The sequence below is a fragment of the Pomacea canaliculata genome, linkage group LG3 (genome assembly GCF_003073045.1).
Source record: "Pomacea canaliculata isolate SZHN2017 linkage group LG3, ASM307304v1, whole genome shotgun sequence".
Classification (NCBI taxonomy): Eukaryota; Metazoa; Mollusca; class Gastropoda; order Architaenioglossa; family Ampullariidae; genus Pomacea; species Pomacea canaliculata.
The window spans coordinates 11,236,715-11,256,467 of NC_037592.1; the positions used below are offsets into that span (position 1 = coordinate 11,236,715).

A 19,753-nucleotide genomic window follows, 5' to 3' on the forward strand; every position below is an offset into this window, starting at 1 on the left:
ATCTCTTCCCCTGCTGGCTGAACACTGAGAGCTCAGCCTACGCGTGCGTGCGTGCGTGCGTGAGCTTGGGCGGACGTTTGAACTCCCCCCTGCCCCGCCCTCCCCTCCCTAGAGAGATGATGGGCCTCTGTCCGACGCCAGTTCCAATTCTTCCTCCACCGCTTGTCGGTAACTCCCTCTCCCCAGTGTTTTCTAGTCTCACGTTGGTTCCAGAGCTGCAGGAGTCGTTCTTCGTTCTGCTCTGCACGATATTTTACACGCCACACACAAATAGGGTGTGTGATAACAGGTTGTTTGCACATCTCAACAACAAAAGTGAGCTGTACGTGGGACGTAAAACGTGGTACCGACAAGAAGAGTTAGTGTATTCTTGCTAGTCGTCTGCGTGTGCAGGTCAACTCAACGTCGGCTCGCTCCAGGTTCGCAGCCAAACAGCAGAACTTCTCTGGTTCTGCGTTTCTTGTGTTGATCAATTTACAATTTTATTTACTGTCCACTTAAAGCCAGATGACACTGACCATCATCTGAACCAGTTTCTATAGGGCCTGAACTCTGCTCATCGGATGCAGTTGCTAGATGTGTTTCTGTTTAGTCGAGGGTTGGAAGCTGCTTGGTGTCTTTAACATTCAAAGGATCAACGGTGGGTGAATATTTGTGCGCGAGGGTGCAAAGGTGCACCTACCAACGTGCCAGGACTAATGAGTGCCTGACGGTTCCAGGCAGGAGAAAGGTGTGATTTTGAAGAGAAGCAACCTGAAAAAGACCGGAGCTGGGAACGATTTCAGGAAACAGATCATCTGGTGAACACCTTTAAAAGAAAGAGGGCAACTTCCGTTGCAGCTAGCGGCCTTCACGACTCAGGTAGGTTGACCTCATTGCCAGATGGTGTTTGTTGTTTCGGGTTGTCAGCCCCTTTTGTGTCTTCCTTGACACATATTTGCCGTGGACTATTTTGTGGAAAGTATCAAAATAACAAACAAGTAGTTATCATTATTAGTACATCACCATCATAAAAGAACAAAGCTTGACATGATTCCTACAGTCGGTCACAGAAACATAGCAGGGAGTAAATTTCTGTCAGTGATGAACACAGGCTCAAACTGCATATCCACTGCAACCAAATATATAAAGAAACAATTGTGGAGTACGAAAGCTGTCATGCCAGTTAGGGGCAGCCTCGTTCTCGTTTCAAAACGTACACAAAGAGAAAAATTTATAGACGGAAAAATTGAAAGGATAAAATAATATCAGTTGAGACGCACACACAAACACAAATGAGGCATGCACTCATGCTCACAAATACACACACCAGCGCGCGCAACATGGATGTTAAAACTCATATTTTGCGCATTTGTGTTCATCATGGTTTTATAATTTCTACCAGTCCACTTAGAATCAGACTGATGTGTACTTAATACAGGTTCCCGACAACGGGTGTGTGCATACGGAGCATCTGCACTTCTCGACTTGTATCACGATGGTTGGACGGCCAGTGTGGGTGACATTAGGGGTGGTGGTGGCGGTGCTGTGCTTCGGGGCAGGCCTGCTGATCGGAATGTTCCTGCTGGGCAGAGAACTGCCCGGCATGGGCAGCAAGTCCTCCGCTTCCTGCGGTCCCTCCACGCCGACCGCCTCGCACGGGTCGCCGCCCTCCCGAGAAAGTCAGACCCTTCAGCTGGTGGAGAAGTTGCTGCGGGACGCAGACCCATCCATCAGCGATCGCCTTATCAACAGCATCAGCACTGACAACATCGAGCAGCATCTCAGGTATGAAAGCCTGACGGAACTCTTTGTCTTCCTTCTGCAGCATGCACGGTGGGGAAAGGTGGGGGAGAAAGAATTTGGTGTTGTGCAGCCCCTTTCGTGTGTAGCGAGGGACGGTATGTAGTCCCCATGTGTGTCGGCGTTTCCTTGGCGTGCCACCGTATGTGTGTCAGCTGCCAGTAGCTTCATGGCTGTACCTCCTCCCAGCCGCTTCAGGAGGAACAAAAAGAAAAAAAGTCTCGACCTGGTTTACGCACGTTAGAACGGGCATGCCGGTTGCCTCTTGGGTGGTCAACGGCGCTCTAGCAGACATCTCACGTAAAGCAAGTTTGGGGGCGGTACTGTAATCGTATAGAGCTCTTGAGAAATCTTTACAAATAAGACTTTTTATCTGGATTTAAAAAAATAAGTATTTCTACATGCTTATAGATAGGACAACTTGCCCGCAAAACTACTACAACTGGATGGTGTTGTAGAAAAATGACATCGTACATGGCTGTTGCCAAATACTCTAAAATAAGAAAGGTTCAACGAAGCTTTATCAATCCGCAATGACAATTACAGGTAGGTTTTATATATGTTGGCTACAGTGAATAGTTCTTAATTTATATATATATACACACACATACAAAACAGCAACAAAAACTACAGTTGGTATGCTGCATTAGGTCACCTCAGGTTGACACAACTTCACGGCCACTGGAACTGACCCAGCGTGTGACACATGGAATGAATGAGTTGCGATGACGATTCGTTCTGTATACAGGCATAGCGAATATGCGGCCAGACTGCAAGAGTGAGAACTCACCTGCCAACACATGTTCAAGAATAGTGACGATACGAGATGTCTTCCTAAGGATTTGCTGGTTACTTAAGATGCTAAGATCTTCTGCTTGGTTCTGGTAATCTTAGAAAAGATATTTAGCAAAGGAGACAAGATTGTTTGTTTCCCAGAGAGAGGTTGTTGAACCAGGAGATGAAAGAAAAATTGATGAGACGCAAGTTTATTGTGGACAGATAACGTACTTTCCATTCGCGATTAAAACAGAAAACAAGTTTGTTTGGGTTTATTTTTTTGTTGTTTTTTTGTTTGTTTTTTTTTTGTGCTAGCCTGTAATCTACAACAAACACACTCAACTGTTAAAGTCGAAATTGAGGGAATCAAACACAATTTTCAAAACTAGAACTCCTAAGAATTTCTATCTCGCATTAGAAAAATCCTTTGCTAGACCTGATTGAAATCAAGCAGTTCGCAGGAAACAAAACTAGTAATAACATAAAGCTCGGAGCTGTCACCTTTTTTGCTTTGTGTTCTTTTTTTCGAAGTTCGTCATGGACTAATGACGCTTAGTTAATCCAAATGTTTAGGTCTTAAAATGATTCCCAATTACGACGATTATGTGTACTTCTGTTCCCCCACCTCCTCGATCGTCCCTCACCTCCCTTTTTTTAAATTACCGCTACGCACTTGAGCACACCCATTTTGCTTGTGGTAAGGGCGCATTAAACAGGAAGCAACTCATGAAAACCATCGAAGGACCGTAATTACAGCTGGGACACTCTCCCTTTGGAAACATTAATTACAGTTACTTATGAGCTCAGATTTCTTTGACCGCGTGTGTGTGTGTGTGTTTTTTTTTCTGGTTGTCTTGTGTAGCAACTCCCTAGATTTTGTTATTAACCTAAGTCGAGACATTGAGAAGTTGAGGCATAATCAACGACATGCATGAACTATAACTTGAATGCAATAGTTCACTGTTCGATGTGTAGATATTCTTGTGTTCTGGGCAACGTTTCTCATATATATATTACTTGCGAAGCTATCCGAGATATTATGTAATAAAAAGCTCTTTACAGAAATGTGTGGATAACCAATATAAGACCAAAATTTAGGGTTATCCACAAACCTACGATGGGCACTTGTGATTTAAAAAATATGTTGTGCACTTAAAACATTGCATAAAACACAAATAAATAATGATATGATAAGAATCGTAAACGGGAAAAATACGCTGCATAAATCTGGCTAATGGTAATATATTTTTGTTATCGATAAACTAAAAGAATGGGTATTTGTTGTTTTGAATTTTTCAAAAAGAAAATAATGTCTTTTGTCGGAAAATGGAGATATAAAACTATAAAACTCTTGTGTATAATCTTGACGTGAATATAGCAATTACGTTCACACACACAGAGAAAAGCTTTCAATTTGTTGTTTTGCGATGACAGGTTTATGTCAGAGCGACCTCACGTGGCTGGAACTGAAGGCGACCAGAGAACCGTGGACTACGTGAAATCGCACTTTGAGAATCTGGGCTTCGACGTGACCCTAACTCACTATGACGTACTACTCTCCTATCCGGTTGAACGCCACTTCAACAAAGTGAGCTTACAGTGTGCACCTTAGGTACTGGTCAGCTAACATATTTCTCCTGGACGTTGTACTTCATTCATCACCACACACACATAACCCTCCGCCTTTGTTCGTGGAGGTTAACGCATCATAAGATCGCCAACTGGTTGAATCGCCTTCAGTACGTTTCCACACACTTTCGGTTTGTGCCCCATTTTCTGCTGCAAATGACATATAAATAAATTAGATGGCAGGTGGGGTGGATTGAATGGGTTAAGCGTTAGCTTGCCAGCACTTCTGCTGGAGATAACTTATCTCGCCTCAAGCGCACGCACACACACACGTCTCTTTCTCTCTCTCTCTCACACGCACACAAGGTTTGGGTGAGCTCTGGCTTCCTGACGCTTTTTCTTTGAAGAAACCAAAGTGAAAAGGTCCTTGCATAAAGCAACCAGTCATGAAATCTTTATATGTGAAACTTACCTTAATACCATATTCACGTGTGGATTTACAAGCTGCAGACAATACAATTATTAGTTGCAGTGACTAAGACAGTCTCATCACAAACTTGTACATTAGGTCTCATCGGCCATAACTCGTGGATGATTATAGTCACGTTTTGTTCTGCTTCATTACTGACCGTCTAGGCACATGACAACAATAATACAGATATTCTTAACGAGTTTGAGATTCTACAAGCTTAGATTTAACTAGTTTACATGTACTTATCATTTCGGATTTATTATTGATGCTCTTACCCCTCTCCCACCAACCCCCTTACCTTAATCCCAATTTATGTCCTCGCTTCACTGACGATTTCAGAAAAAGGATATTTTGGCGGCAGTATGATACGCAGGCTGCCCACGAACTGACAGCGTGACTGACGTAATGCGAAACAGGTAACGATGCCACGTGAATTGCGCCAGAGACAGATCGTGTTGATTAGATCTAGGCGCGTCTGCTTTCTTTTATCGCCATCATGCTCCGCGGCAACATGGCGCTGCATGGCGGCCGCCCCCAGCCGACGCTCTGACGGTTCGGCAAGTATACGTGATTAGTGCCACGTGGTGGTGTGTTAGTCGCCTTTTAAGGATAGCAGAAGGATCGAAGATTTTTCGGGTCGTATTATAAATGCGATTGTTCCTGCACCGATGGACCTCCGAGGAACTATTGGTGTGGAAAATCATGAACATTTTTTGTGGACAGCGCATGCGCATAACTGCGAAAGTTTCAGAGCCTGAGTGTAGCGAGAACAGACTGGCGATTGCTTCGTACAGTGGGGGCGCACAATTTTCTTTTTCCGAATGATTGGTCAAATTTAGTGCGAAGTACGACTAGTACCCAATTCGTCCTCGAGATACACGCTTGCAAACATCACCATGCACAGAAAGAGGTCGACAACACAGACGCCAGGATTGTACATGAACATAGACATACTGTATGTGGACTATAAACAATGATTTTCAGGCGCTCTCTTGCCACATTAGCTAATTCCACTTATTATGTGTTAATCTGACCAGTCTCGAAGCTAATTGACTTGTACTGTAAACCAATCCTTCAACATTCGTCCTATTTATGCTGAAGAGAACAAAACTGAAGTTGTCTATGCATATCGCCGTGATTACTTTCAAGTTCCGAACAGACGGTGCAGTGCTCGGTTTGTTGTTATCTCTTCTGTTTTGGGTCAGTCTACTATATGTTATATGGTGATGTGGAATTAAACTCTGGTTCCACTGGTAAAGGTGACACGATGAGGCAGACACGACTGAATACTGTCAATGCATCAAGGGGATATAGTGCACACTGAGTTACACCATGGACCACAGCCGACCTTTTTTTGATGTTACGCAATCCTGCAGAGCATGAACACTAAGTTTGATGACTATAAACAATACTGTCTCAGATGGACGTTCGGATAAAGGTTTGAACTGGCAAACGACTGGTTGAACGATGTGCGCATACTCCAACATATTACAGGTGAGCTGAGCAACGATGACGAATTTCATCCGTAAATACACAAGTTTTTTTTCCCGAATCTTCTTTCGAAAGCAAAATGTATATGCAACTCTAGAACTCAGTGTAGGCGTGCACACACCACAAAGGCGCTACGTACTTGACCTGCTTATTTTGACTATAGGGCTAAACAGACAGCGAGGGGGCAAACAGGATCCACTCAACACAGCCTCATGATGCTCATGTTGTTACCGAGTTCCAGGGCACGTTCAGTTCAAGTACGCGAACCGTCTGTAGCTGTGTAACAAAGCAGCCGACTTAACACACACATACACTAAAACACGAGAGAGCTTGCAAACCGTAAAATAAAGAAGACACTGGGTTATTTTTTTCCTGGTTACATGGTGGCATTTATTTTATTTTTATACTCTCATCCCTCTCTCTTGCAAAGAATTACTCTGGTTGTTTAAACCTAAATGCAAGCACGTTTTGCACAGCGAGTGAACGCTCAAGTCGCGTGCTTGCGAGGTAGACTTGGGCAGACAACAAACTACTATCGTCTGATATGTAAAGGCGCACAACCGTCGGCATTTTTATTTATTTATTTTTTAGATGACATGATAAAAGTGAGCACATATGTGAATCCGTGGTGCTGTGAAAGGGAGTTGGAGGGACGGTTGGATGGGTCGTTGGGGGATGAAAGACTGGGGCCACTGTAGCAATAACAGTCGAATATGATTATCGTTATAACGATGGGGGATAATTAGTGCCCTGGCGGTCTCTTCCTCTTGATGAATAGGTTCCAAATATGCATGGTTTTTAGATGACGCTTGCGTGTGCACACTCTCTCACTCTGTGTGGAGGGGGGGGTGGAGAGGCAATGAGATTGGTTTGCTTGTCATAGTTCAAATGTTATTACAACAGGTTTAGCTTGTTCATAAATCGTCTCGCTCATTGGCAATCACCACGATCGCTAAAAGCTTTTATTTGAAAAAGCGATTCCCGTTCATATTCTTTAAAATATGCGTAACACCCTCTGTTCTCGAAATATAGGCCTACATAATGTTACTACACACAGAATTTAAATATATGACGTCGCAAAGATCCAGGGATAATGACTAATAAGAGAATATGGAAAATGCAAAGAGGAATCGGGTTATAAAAACTGAGGGTATCGTGATTCTGCAGGGGACGAGGAGTATGGAAGTAGCCAACAGACGGGAAAAGGGGTGAGGGTGTCTGAAGATGAACTAGCATTATGTGGGCTGTTGTTAGGAGTAATGCTCAACAAAGAGAGGTTTTTAGTGCACATTTAAAGTATTTAATGTTGGGTAGGTGGCGGATATGGAAGGGGAGCGAGAGTTTCATTATTTTTCTGCACGCTAACTAAAAAGAAAGCTAAGAAAACAGGTTCTTGACACGACATCTGGACAAAAGCTTGGCCTCGATGGAAGTACCTGCCGCTATCTTACCCTAGGTTCAATGACATTGTCATGTGTCCACTGCCGTGCACTTTGGTCCTGCAGCTTTGTGCGGCATTTCGGGAGAGATAAACGCGAAGCAAACTCATCTACAGTAATGAAAACACAGCATCTAGGCGAGTGACCTTCCCTTACAAAGACACCAGCCAAGGCTTTGGATGACTGGATGACTGGGGGAAACCCGTCACGATGTGGAGTAGGGAGGACCCCACTCAAGGACCTTCGTGTCCTCGCCCAAGGCGGCTCTGTCGACAACCTTGGCGAGTCGATGAACAACTGTCTGTGGCAGGGCTTGGAGAGATGGGCGCTGATAAACGAATTAAGCCGTCTGACAAAACTGTGATGGTGCTCATTGCATGGTTGTAGTCTTGACAACAAACTTAATCATGGGTATTTCTATGTATGTGTTTCAGATTTCTTTTTGTGCACACTGTTTGCAGGCGTGTTTATGATGTATTCTTCATGCGATCACGTTGTAAGCGCTGTTCACGAGGTAAGACCAGCGGCAAACTAATTAACCCTTGTGCTGTTAGGAAAGGACAAGTGCGGGTAACTCCTACAGAAAACCTTTAGGGCCGAAGTCAGATGTCTCAGGCCAGACTACTCCTCCTAGCAAACTATTTGGACCAGGCAACCAACATTAACGACTGTTCTCTTAACCGGATCTAACACTGATGGCACTCACCAGCTGTGGTCCATCCAGAGACAGCGTCAGACTTTGTGCCACAACGGAGCCCAGCGGCTGGAGGTCACCATCCGCCATCTTGCCGTGCCATTGCTGGCAACATCCTGAAATCCAAGAGGCACCAATCCCTTACAGTGATTCATTAGAATGCATTAAGAATAATGAATATGAAGATGGATCTCGAACACTTTCTACACGAAAGAAACTATAAAACGCGGGAAAAGCCTTAAAGAACAGAGGTTGACAGATCATCAGATTTGGCAGACCGATGCAAAGGCAGGAAGAACATCCGTACTATCGAAACAACAGTCCACATGAAAGTTGCCGGGTATCAAGTGATCCAGATCAAACTGAAAGACGCTGGTCGAGCTTCTTATCCCCTGTCCTTAGAAAGCATCGAGGTACCAGACTTGAAATCTCGTACAGTAGGGTACTTACAAAGTCACCAGTCACTTTTTTTCGGGGGCTACAACCAGAGCAACAAGATGAACGCATGTCCTTATCATTCCTCAAGTGACACCCCATCCAGACAATGTACCTCTCCTTACCAGACAATGCAGCCCTTCTCTCCAGACAGCTTTCTGCGCAGGAAACATCCACAGAAGCATGAATAGAGAGTTGGAGAACAGCTAGGAGATAGTGACCAGACTAGTGTACTTTACACTTCACAAGAATACTAACTCTGTATACCACCCTGCTAGAATTATAAGAAGGCAAAAACAAACAAAAACAAAACAAAACCAAACCAAAGAAAAGAACATGGAACATTTTAGTCAGCAAAACAACAAGCAAACAACAAACAAGGCCATGGCAGAGACATCAACCATGTAAAAGACCTCAGTAAATGTATCCATAGGCACCACGAGAATTCATCCTACTTGAAGCCCACAGAAAGTGTAAGCCAACGTAGGTGACTATAGAAGCAACTTTCAAATTATGTGTAAGCAGCCAGAGAAGCACCAGAGGAGCACCTATCAGATGAGAACCACAAACAACTACACAGACAAAAAGCCAAACTTCTGGTTCCCAAAACACTGCACTGAAAGAAAATGATAGAGAACACTGTGTCATTCATCCTGAAGGATGGCCCAAGATTATAACCTTATGAATGAGAAGAATTGTTTATATCGTAAACAAACTGTCACCCGTTTGGGAAAACTCCATGCATTGTATCTCTTTGCTACCTCCTTCATCAGCCTTGACCTGTCTGTGATCTCTCTGCATCTGAGCATCATCCTTTACATCAAGATGTGGTGTGTTTCAATTCACTCTGGGGCCGATTACTATTCTTGCTTTTATTTGAAAATGATTTGCGTAAAATAGAACTATATTGATTTTTGTAAATTGTATATAGAAAGTTATAGTTTATTTCAACAGTCAAGTCTTTTTTTGTGAGTATAGGCAAGAGCGAACACAAGACTTTTTGTATAAATACAATACTAATTAATTTGTTATTTTTATCAAATTTTATCCAGGAGAGTCTACAATATACAAAGGAACATATATGTGGTGCAAATAAAACAGTATGTTTGTCCTGCCACTGAAATGATCAAAGTGTTACAGTCACAGTTAAAGTGCACTGATCAAGAAAATAAAAATGCCATGGACTTTAACAATTCACAGGTATCGATGTTAGATGGACGCAACCGGGCACTCTTTACCACTTCACCTGGTGCCAAACCTGGTTCAAAATGGGACGATGACCTCATTGGGCCTTACTGCTTTTACTCCCCATCAGGAAATGTCAAGGTTGGCCAGGTTTTTTTAAAACCACCTTTCTTTTTATGTCATCTTACGAGTTAAAGGCAGTGTTTTGTTGTTCATATATAAACATAATTAGCTTTTCTTCAAAGCTATGCAAAAGAGTATTTTGCTTGTTTCATGAACATAATGCTGTTCCTGGCACTCTTATGCAATCCATTAGGCATGCAAACCACTTTGTTTGCAGCTGAATGTAAAATGGGCTTATCCCTTTCCCCAAATCTCTGGGTCATGCTCATCAAGGGCATAGGCTGAGATTTAATTAATTGCATATCAGTGTCAAACAATTGTTGCAGAGTAACTTGCAATCAAGCTTCATTTAAGCATCTCCACATTGCAAACAGGAGAATCAATAAATGCATTTAATGGCAGGGCAAGCTGATCTATGCTAACTATGGTCGAAAAGAAGATTACAACTATCTGGACAATGAGGGAATTGATGTCCATGGTGCTATCGTCATTGTTCGTTATGGCCACTCAGATCGCAAGAGCAAGGTCAGTTATCTTGAAGTCTGTCTCTAATTTCATTTCCATTGATGTATGTCAGAACATCAGCAAAATAATTTATTTTTAAAATGAAGAATTAGAATTGTCCTGGTGATTTACAAAGACAGAATAAAATATATGGTTTTTAAACAAAATACTTCAAAAAGGCCCTGATACAACAGTAATGCATACATTAGCATGAGCTGGGCTGAACAATATTAAACATTAATAAGGATTGCAAGATGTCTACTTTTCCATAATCAATGAAAAAAATGGAGAAAAACCAAAGAACAGGTGACTGGAACTAATGACAAGTGCCTTGCTGTATGACAGTTGGGATTAGCAGCAAGCAAAGGAGCTGCAGCAGTCTTGCTGTACAATGACCCTGCAGATATCAACAGAAACAATACCTACAATGTTTACCCTGCTACATGGTGGTTGCCAGGCGATGGAGTGGAGTTTGGCAACTTTCGCCTGACAGAAGGAGATCCTGCCACACAAGGCTACCCTTCTTTAGGTAAATTGAGCTTAGCAATATCGTTACTTAACAGGAAGCAATGGAATGCTTTTATTTCATCAAAATGCAGACAAAGCCCTTAGTCATAGTCATAGACAACCATGCATTAGAATATAATCTTTTGCCATGATCTTTCAGAGTGAAAAATCTTATTTTTCTACTTTTGATACTTTGCAATGCCTACGTGAAGGGATTCTTAGTTGAAAGTGTCTTTTAAACTATCAGACTGACAGCAGACTCTGTCTTTAGCAAATCTGGTAGCATATTAGACGTTAGGAATGCTTCAGAAACTGAATAGCCTCAAAAAAGAGCATTTTACAAAGGGTGAATAAAGCATGAATTCTGGCAAGGATTTAAAAGAAATATTTTTCATTACATTATTTTTTCATTAATGTTTCTATTAAAGAAGTGATTCATGATGGTCTTTTTAATGCAATGTTGGAATATTTGATGGAGATTGTTCTAATAATGAAAAAATGCTGTCAAACTATAGTATAAGCATTTCTTTAAAAAAAAAAAACCTGCCATTTTGGATTTACCCTGATAGAAACACCTGTTTGTAGAAAACTTTGTTAAATGAATATTTTCAAGAGGTTATGAGTGATCATAACTAAGTTTTAAAATATTTTCAGATAATGCAGCTCGTACATCCGAGAAAGAATTGGAGGGAATGCCAAAAATTCCATGTCATCCTATTGGCTACAATGATGCCAGAGTATTTTTACAGTTAATGCTGGCTTTTATACTGTAGTTTCTAACTGTTTTGGTGATATTTTGTTTTTTAAAAAAATATATAAATATATATTTAAAATTTTATATTTCCTTCTTTAATCTTTAGTTATATGTGCCACCCCTACCCCCCTACATGAATGTGTGCACATGCACATGCCTGCACACACACACACACAGACATACACACAGATGGGAGATGTCTCTCTGCATACATTTGTTTTAAGAGACCTGATTGAGCCAGTGTAAGCTTAATTAACTGGGGAGGTTGAATTTATATCATCAGATTTAATGAACTGATAAGACCAGGAAGGATTTAAAACAGAATGTAAAAATTAGGTCAGTCTTAAACAGTAGTTAGTTGTAGGATATATGAAGTGGCATAATTTTAAAGAGAAAATACTTTTTTTGAACCAGTTTTTACTCTGTGTATAGGAATCTTGAGGGGCCTGCAGCTCCGCAGGACTGGCAGGGAGACCTTGGATTTGTTTATCATGTGGGCACCTCATCTCCTGGGGGACTGTATGTTTGTACTACTGATACATGAAACATGTTTTAAACAAGGCTAAATTGATGAACTGCAGAAAAAACCAGTTTTAAAAAAATCTGTCAAATACCATACTATGTTGCATTGGTATTTGTGTGTACTGTTTTGAAATTGAGTATTTGATTGCTCTGACCTCTTCACACTGGACTATTGCTTCCATTGTACACATTTTAATTTATTTCCATTATACACATTTAATTGATTTCATGTTTTCAAATGTGCCAGGCAAGTTTAGATTATGTATTTGGAAATAGCATGAATTTCAACGGCGTCGTCCACGTCACTGTTGCATTTCCTTATGTTGCCCACTGATGTTGTATATGTTTCTTTGATATTAAAGTTATTTTTATATAGCTTTCTTATCATTATAGAAAAATTAATATTTCTCACACAATTTTTGATTTAACATCTTTTGGGTTTATTTTCAGTCCTGTACAAGTTGACATAGAGAATAAGTTAGAGACTCGTCGTGTATTTAATGTATTTGCAACAATGAAAGGTGCCATTGAACCAGGTAACTTACAGATTTGTTCTCAGTTTTAGTTTTCTTAATTACAGATTAGTTACATGTTTGGAACAAACATTATTTTAAAATATCTCATGCTAAAAGGAGCTCTGTAGCCTTGTAGTGTGTGGAGTTTATTTTGATGTTCAAGGTTTCTAGTTTGAGGATTGCTATAGTGCCAGTGAATAGTAAATTTCCCCTACCCCCACCTCTTAAAGCCTAGCAGTGGAGAGTGCCTGATTTATCAGGGAAGGTTAAAGGTCAAAGACATCAAGAGAGTTTTTTTTTCCTCTTGGTTCCTTTTTCTTGCTGTGAAGCCTCCTATTTTCACTTTTATCATATTGCAAAACATTTGGAGATGAGTTTTAGACTTTACATTCATATGGCTACTCCAACTGACTACTCTTCCTTGTGCTTTAAGTTGTGTAATTTTTGTGTAAACATGCATGTAGATATTTAATTGTGTATGTGCATCAATAAGTATGTATGTGGATGTATTTTGTGTGCCTAGACAATGTGGTGCTGGTGGGAAATCACAGAGATGCTGTTGGTTATGGAGCTGTAGATCCAGCTTCTGGTACAGCTGTTGTGCTGGAACTTGCTAGGGTCTTTCAGAGTCTTGCTTCACAAGGTATAACTATGCCTCATAAAATCAACAAAAATTTATCTCCTGCAGTTTCTCTGTGTCCGTGCAAAAAGATTACATGTACACACACATCATTAATGTATTCCTGTGCCTCTTGTTTTCTGATATAAACATTCATTTGCATTAATGATCTGTTTCTGTTTGCTTTTTGAAGGTGATGTTTAGTAAATTGATGTAAATTTCTTATTCGTGCTGTATTTTAAGTAGTATATATATTTTGTATTCATACATTATATATATATTCATAGTATTTTGGTATAAATAATATTTTGCAATGCATGTGTGGTGTGCTGTGACCCAGGATGGCAGCCGCGCCGTACCTTGATGTTCTGTAGCTGGGCAGCTGAGGAATTTGGACTGATTGGGTCCACTGAATGGGTTGAAGTATGTAATGTCATTTAATGAATCATGTGAAATGTTAGCAGTCTCTAATCAATGTATAGGTTAAGTTTATGTATGGTCTTTGCTGTGATTGCACAAATTGCATTAGGTAGCGTATGCTAAGAGCGTTAGGTTTGGTAAAGCAACCAGCTATCCTCTGTTAGTTAACTCTTTACAGTTTGCAGTTTTTTGCTCACTCTGTAAACATTGGTTTTCAATTATATATGCTCAATCAAAGAGTTAATCAACATAAAAAATGTAATTATTTTGTGAATTTTAATTTTTCAATTAAATTTCACTTAACACTTAAAGCAAAAAAAACCAAAAAAACAATTCAACATACAAGTTAAACTTTCAGAATATATTATTACTAAGAATAACTATACAGGTATTAAGCATATACAAAGTATAAATGCTATCAGCTGCAAACTATAAAACAATTATTAAGGGATACTGCTGAATAGATCAGATTATTCATTTGCAGGAGAAAAAAGGATGGCTGTTTGCACATGCAGTAGCTTACTTGAACATTGACATGATTCTTCAGGGTGAGTTAACTATATCCCTTAAGCAGCAGACCTAGGAGTTTGGTTGAAAATAAATATATTTGCTTTTTTCCATTCAGTCAAGATGCATGGAAGCAAGAACATGTGTGACTGCACTTATATAAGATCATTCAAGGTTTGAGTGAAAAACTTTGCACTTGTACATTAAAATTCTTTGTTGTTTATTTTTAACACTGATCTGAGGAAAAGGCATGTCTGTTCTAATTTACTTATAGGTATTTACTGTTCTCATTTGTAATGGTAATTATTTAGGAAATTACAGTTTTGACATGAGTGGTTCAGCATCACTGAAGACGGCAGCAATACGGGCAGCTTCAAAGGTAAAAATCGCCATTGTTTTAGCTTGCATTTTACACTTGTTAGACAGTTTTCTTTTCCCATAATCATTTTCTCTCACCTTGCCACAAAAGCTACCTTTCAAGAGATCATATTGTCGAATCAGTTTGCTGTATTATTTTTCATATTTCTTGTGTTTGCAAAATTGCTGGCATTATAATTATATTTGATTTAACTTTATTTCTCAAAAATTTTGTTTGCAAATATTTAATGACAAATGGATGGCATTCTGCACATATCCCCTTCTGATTTGACTTGTTAATGTTTATGGATTACATGTATTTATATCACTACAATGACACAATAATCAGCATCGAAATTGAGGAAAAATATTGGACTTGCTTGGTGCATGCTCCTTCCTTACTTTGGGTAAAAGCCCATTTAAGGCATTAGATTTAAAGCAAAAAATCCCAGGCTTTTTTGTGGTGTTGGGGAGGGGACAGGATTTAGCACTATTTTAAATGAAAATAAACTTCTCCACTGTCATACAATTTTTACCAATTTTTGTTTTCCAATACTTGTGCCAAATAAATATGTTGATGCTTGCACATATGGAAATTTCCACCAGATTTCTGACCCCAGACAAATGAACAGCACTCTTCTTCACACCTGGATGGAACGCATTCCGGATAAGAAAAACCCAGGCCAGCCATCGTATGTGTTGAATTGTTTAATCAACATTTAATAAAAACACAAGGTGTAAGCATAGTTAAAACAAAGTTTAATGCCTACACTGCATCCTGGTTAAGTTGGCCAGGAATGCATCAGGGCCTATCCTTCACTTTGGGGGCACAAAGTCTTCTTCATATTCACCCCCAGTGGAGCATAGGGCCGAAGGGGCACACAGTATAAAGTATAAATTATCTAATCAGATAATTCTAATCCAGTTGCTTCCATAGAAGCATATGATCAATAGATTCTTTAAGTAAACTTCAGCTGGTAGAAATCCCATAATACAGAGATTTGCAACTTTATATTTTTGAGGCTTTAAAATTTATCATACAATACTTACCTGTTTTGTATTTGTATTTGTTGACAGCATTAAACGCCCAAGGACAAACTCGGACTTTAGACCTTTTATGAACATTGTTGGAGTACCGGTTGGCCATGCTCACTATTCTTTTCTGGTAATTATTCTTGATGATATTTGATTAAAAATAAATAATTATATATAAGCAGCCAGATAGGAAAAAATTTGAATGCTTATGTATATGTAGACAAGTTGTGTAGAACATTTTTTTTCCTAACATTTAAATTTTTGCAAGCGTAAAATCCTTTAAGCTACCATTAATTGTAAAAAAAGTTTCTTATGAGCCATTGATTTCACACAATACTGTTTTTGACTTTGATATACTGCTTAAAAGGCTGTACTTAGTGTATAATAAATAAACCAGTCTGGAAAAATATCTCATATTAAACAAAACTGCTATCTCAAGAAAAGAACATTCTCTTGGTCACCTTTCCGAGAAAGTCAATAATTTTTTTAAAATACAAAAACAGTAAATAGAAATTCCATAGCTGACAAGTGGCATTTTTTAATTCACAGTCATAGGTAACTAAACCCATTGTTGGTAACCTGCTTCTCTGTGGAAATTTGTTTAATATGACATGGTAGCTTCACTCCCACCACCAACAGCTTTTAGTTGAAAATGTTATCTCCTTTTATTGTTTGGTCAAATCAGAATTTTCAGTAATTAACAAACTAATACCAATGCTTTGCCTTTAAAAACAAATTTAACACAGCAAATTCAGCCTCTATGATGCTGTGTTTTATAAATGTATGCTTCATTGCATAGTCAAATCTGTAAAGATGCTAGGAACTGCCATATAATAACAATACTTAAGAATTATCTTCCAATTGTCCAACACAGGGCGAGGATGGTGTGAAGATATACCCATTCCAGAGGTACCCATTGTATCACACAGCCTATGACACTATACAGCTGGCTTACATGATGGATCCAGATTTTGCTATTAGTAGAACAGTTGCAGCTGTCATGGGGGAGCTAGCACGCGACTTGGTTGACTCCTTGATCATTCCATTAAGTGCAAGAGACTATGCAGATGACATATGTGGCATGGTGCAAGAGGCTTTGAGTGATTCTACTGAAAAACTGAACAAAGTTAACTCCTCTGCTTGTAAGTGTAGATGAAAACTCACGAAAGTACTGTTAAAAATAGCACTAATAGCAACAAAGTTTGCTTCAATCGCCTATTTTCAAAATGAAATATTATGGTTAGCATAATTCTCATACCATGCATCCAAAATGTGAAATTCCTGTTTGTTTGAGTCTTTTAAAGTGTTAATGCCTTAGAATCTTTCTTTCCCAGACTATTCGAAATCTTGGTGTTACCTTAACTCACAGTCCATCTTTCTTGAGCTTCACAGGGTCAGTCACATCTGACCCCTCCTATCAGATTCTGCCCCCAGACATCTCAGGTCTGCTTGTGTTGTCCCAGCAGGATAACTGAAATTCTCTACTTGTCAATCTCACCAACCGCCCACTGGGCAAACTTCAAAGGGTTCAAAATAATGCTACTCATGTTGTCTTCTGAAGGGGAAAAGCTACTGTTTTTTCATGGCCTTGCCCCAGCACACCTGAGTTACCACTTGTCAGTCTCTTTGGTCTATATCAGCGGTTCTCAACCTTTTACATGTGACGACCCCCCTGACGAACAACGGTACGTCCGCGACCCCCTTAGCCAGCTAAGTCGGTGGAGGAAGGGGGGGGGGGCCTTAGCTAACCTCGAACGCCGCGTCGAGGAATTCAACAACGGAAGAACAAAGTTCGTATCTGCAAGAAGTATAACTGTTAATGAAATTTTACTAAAGCAAATTCTGCGGTTCTAATAAATATTATTTTATTGGACACTCACTTTGATTAATGAGAAGGTTGAGCCTGCTTGCTGTTGCATAGAGAAGCAAACCTGTGTGCGATGTTCGTACCCACTGCTATTCGCAGCTCAGCCTCTGCGTCCACACGATTTCTGTATTGAGACTTCAGTGCTGCCAGTGCTGAAAATCCTTGCTCACACATAGACGAAGTTGAAAATGGCAGAAGAACTTTCATTGCTGGAGAGGGAGAGGGGAGTCAGCGATGAGAGATTGGGGGAGAGAGAGGGCAAAAGGCGAGAGGAGGGAGATTGGAGGCTTAATTGTTGAGAGGGGGATTGTGTTTTGAGTTTTGGAAGTGAGAAGTCACTGCATGCCGAGACAGTGTACTTGAATAGGGAGAAGAGATTTGGAATTTGAGCCCCCTCACCACTCGGTTACACAATCTAAGCTAATTTCACTAATACCGGTATAAGAAACTTTTAAAAAAAATGACCACCTTCGCGACCCCCTTGTAGGCACGTCGCGACCCCCCAGGGGGTCGCGCCCCACAGGTTGAGAACCGCTGGTCTATATGTTTTGCCCTCCTCTCTGTGCCATGCATAAGAAAGAAGTTGGAAAACACTTTTTTTTCCTTTTGAGGCCTCACTGTTTGAAATTCTCTTCCCCATTTTCCTTGAAGTACATTTTGAAACCATGAAAACCAGCCTCAAAACATATCTAATAGCTTGCATAATTGAGAGAACAGTTCTACACACATCTCTATTCTTTGTCAATGCACTTTTCTTTCATGGCGTTAACCGAGTACTGATGCTTACAGAATGTTTACTGTACAATTGACTGTTGGTTTGTTTCTGGTCTTACAAGTGCAGCACATTGAGCTTGTATCCATAGAGGGAAAATGCACTTTACACAACCAGTTATTATTCTATTATTGCTGCTGCAAAGAAATGTGAACAGAATTGGGTAATAACTCACATTATTTGGCAGAATTGTTATGCAGCAGGAAGCTGACATTTCTTTTTTTGCCCATTTTCTACAGCAGGTCTGTTAGAAGCATGTGCAGACTTTTCCGAGGTAGCCAAAAAACTTCATGAGCATATTGAGGGACTAAAGCCACAAAAGTAAGTTCAGCTACAGCAGAAATGTCTCATGCACATTTTATGGTGTATTTTGCAGCAACTTATTTGAGCATAACAGCATTATTTCTTCCAATTTTGAACATACAATTACAGTTTGTCCTTTTCTATTTATAGTTTACTGAAAATACATGTGAATTTTGTGTGTGCCTAGGTGATTTCAAGTTACGTTCAGGACACATGTAAAATAAACTTGAGATGATTTCTTGTATTTTTTAATACCCATCGCTTTTTTTTCCAGCCCTGTAGACATTTGGCATCTGAACAACAAACTCATGCTTTTTGAAAGACAGTTCCAACGACAAGGGTGAGTACAGTGCTCTTTAGTCTATTTTCAATTAAATTTTAAAATATATTTTCAAGAGAAAAGTGAGATCAAAGAAAACACTGACTACATTGTAAGATGTCTGATAATGTATAAGGAATGTGTACAAATCACAGATTATTATGTAGAGTATTTCTAGGTTGGTGCAGCCACAGTGATATTCTTACAAAAATTGCAATTCAACACACACTCCATAGCATTTCAACAGAAGACAGTGCAAAAAACATACTAACTGCAAAAAAAAAAAAAAAAAAAAAAAAAAAGGTAGATGTATACTTTGGTTCCAGCAAATGATATCTTGTTTTTCTAGATGGAACCAAGTTACTAGCTTTGATGGACTCAGAGAATCCTGGCAGTCCATATCCCTTGCCAACACCATACGAGCAGCTACAGACATTCTTCGGACGGGTTTACCATGAATTACAACTTGGATGGATGTTTGGCCATCAACAAATAAAACAAAGTTTTGCAGTGTGTTGTGGAATGTTAATAAAGACTTATTTAGTAGAGGGCTTCTCTGTTTTAAATAAGAAACCAGCATACAAAATTAGAGGAAAAAGAGTTTTTTCCACCAATTCGGAGAGTACAAGCAGCTTTATTACTTCTCAAGATATTGTGATTAGAGTATGGATTCACATTATACCTAATACATTTCATTCTTTTCTGGATTTAATAGTCATCTTAGTCTTAAAATCCACTATCACTGACTTTCTGTCTTTGTGACAGAAATAATTTGCTGAAAAAAA

General features: G+C 39.7%; 1 protein-coding gene across 3 annotated transcripts; it reads left to right on the top strand.

The window, feature by feature from the left end:
- Nucleotides 1–117: 117 nt before the first annotated feature.
- Nucleotides 118–19,514, top strand: LOC112558664 (N-acetylated-alpha-linked acidic dipeptidase 2-like). 3 transcript variants are annotated; one of them, XM_025229230.1, is made up of 19 exons: nucleotides 118–861; nucleotides 1,421–1,767; nucleotides 3,994–4,147; nucleotides 9,860–9,985; nucleotides 10,370–10,492; nucleotides 10,817–11,000; nucleotides 11,633–11,726; nucleotides 12,165–12,251; nucleotides 12,705–12,790; nucleotides 13,293–13,412; nucleotides 13,729–13,811; nucleotides 14,293–14,356; nucleotides 14,627–14,694; nucleotides 15,279–15,364; nucleotides 15,750–15,837; nucleotides 16,582–16,849; nucleotides 18,586–18,667; nucleotides 18,924–18,989; nucleotides 19,318–19,514. In XM_025229230.1, exons 2-19 carry the CDS (start codon nucleotides 1,478–1,480, stop codon nucleotides 19,424–19,426), a joined length of 2,178 nt encoding a protein of 725 aa, XP_025085015.1. In that variant the 5' UTR covers nucleotides 118–861; nucleotides 1,421–1,477; the 3' UTR covers nucleotides 19,427–19,514. The 3 variants fall into 3 exon arrangements, with proteins under 3 accessions (XP_025085015.1, XP_025085016.1, XP_025085017.1); XM_025229231.1 differs by lacking the exons at nucleotides 118–861; nucleotides 1,421–1,767; nucleotides 3,994–4,147 and adding an exon at nucleotides 5,107–5,157; XM_025229232.1 differs by lacking the exons at nucleotides 118–861; nucleotides 1,421–1,767; nucleotides 3,994–4,147 and adding an exon at nucleotides 5,177–6,094.
- The last annotated feature ends 239 nt before the right edge of the window (nucleotides 19,515–19,753 follow it).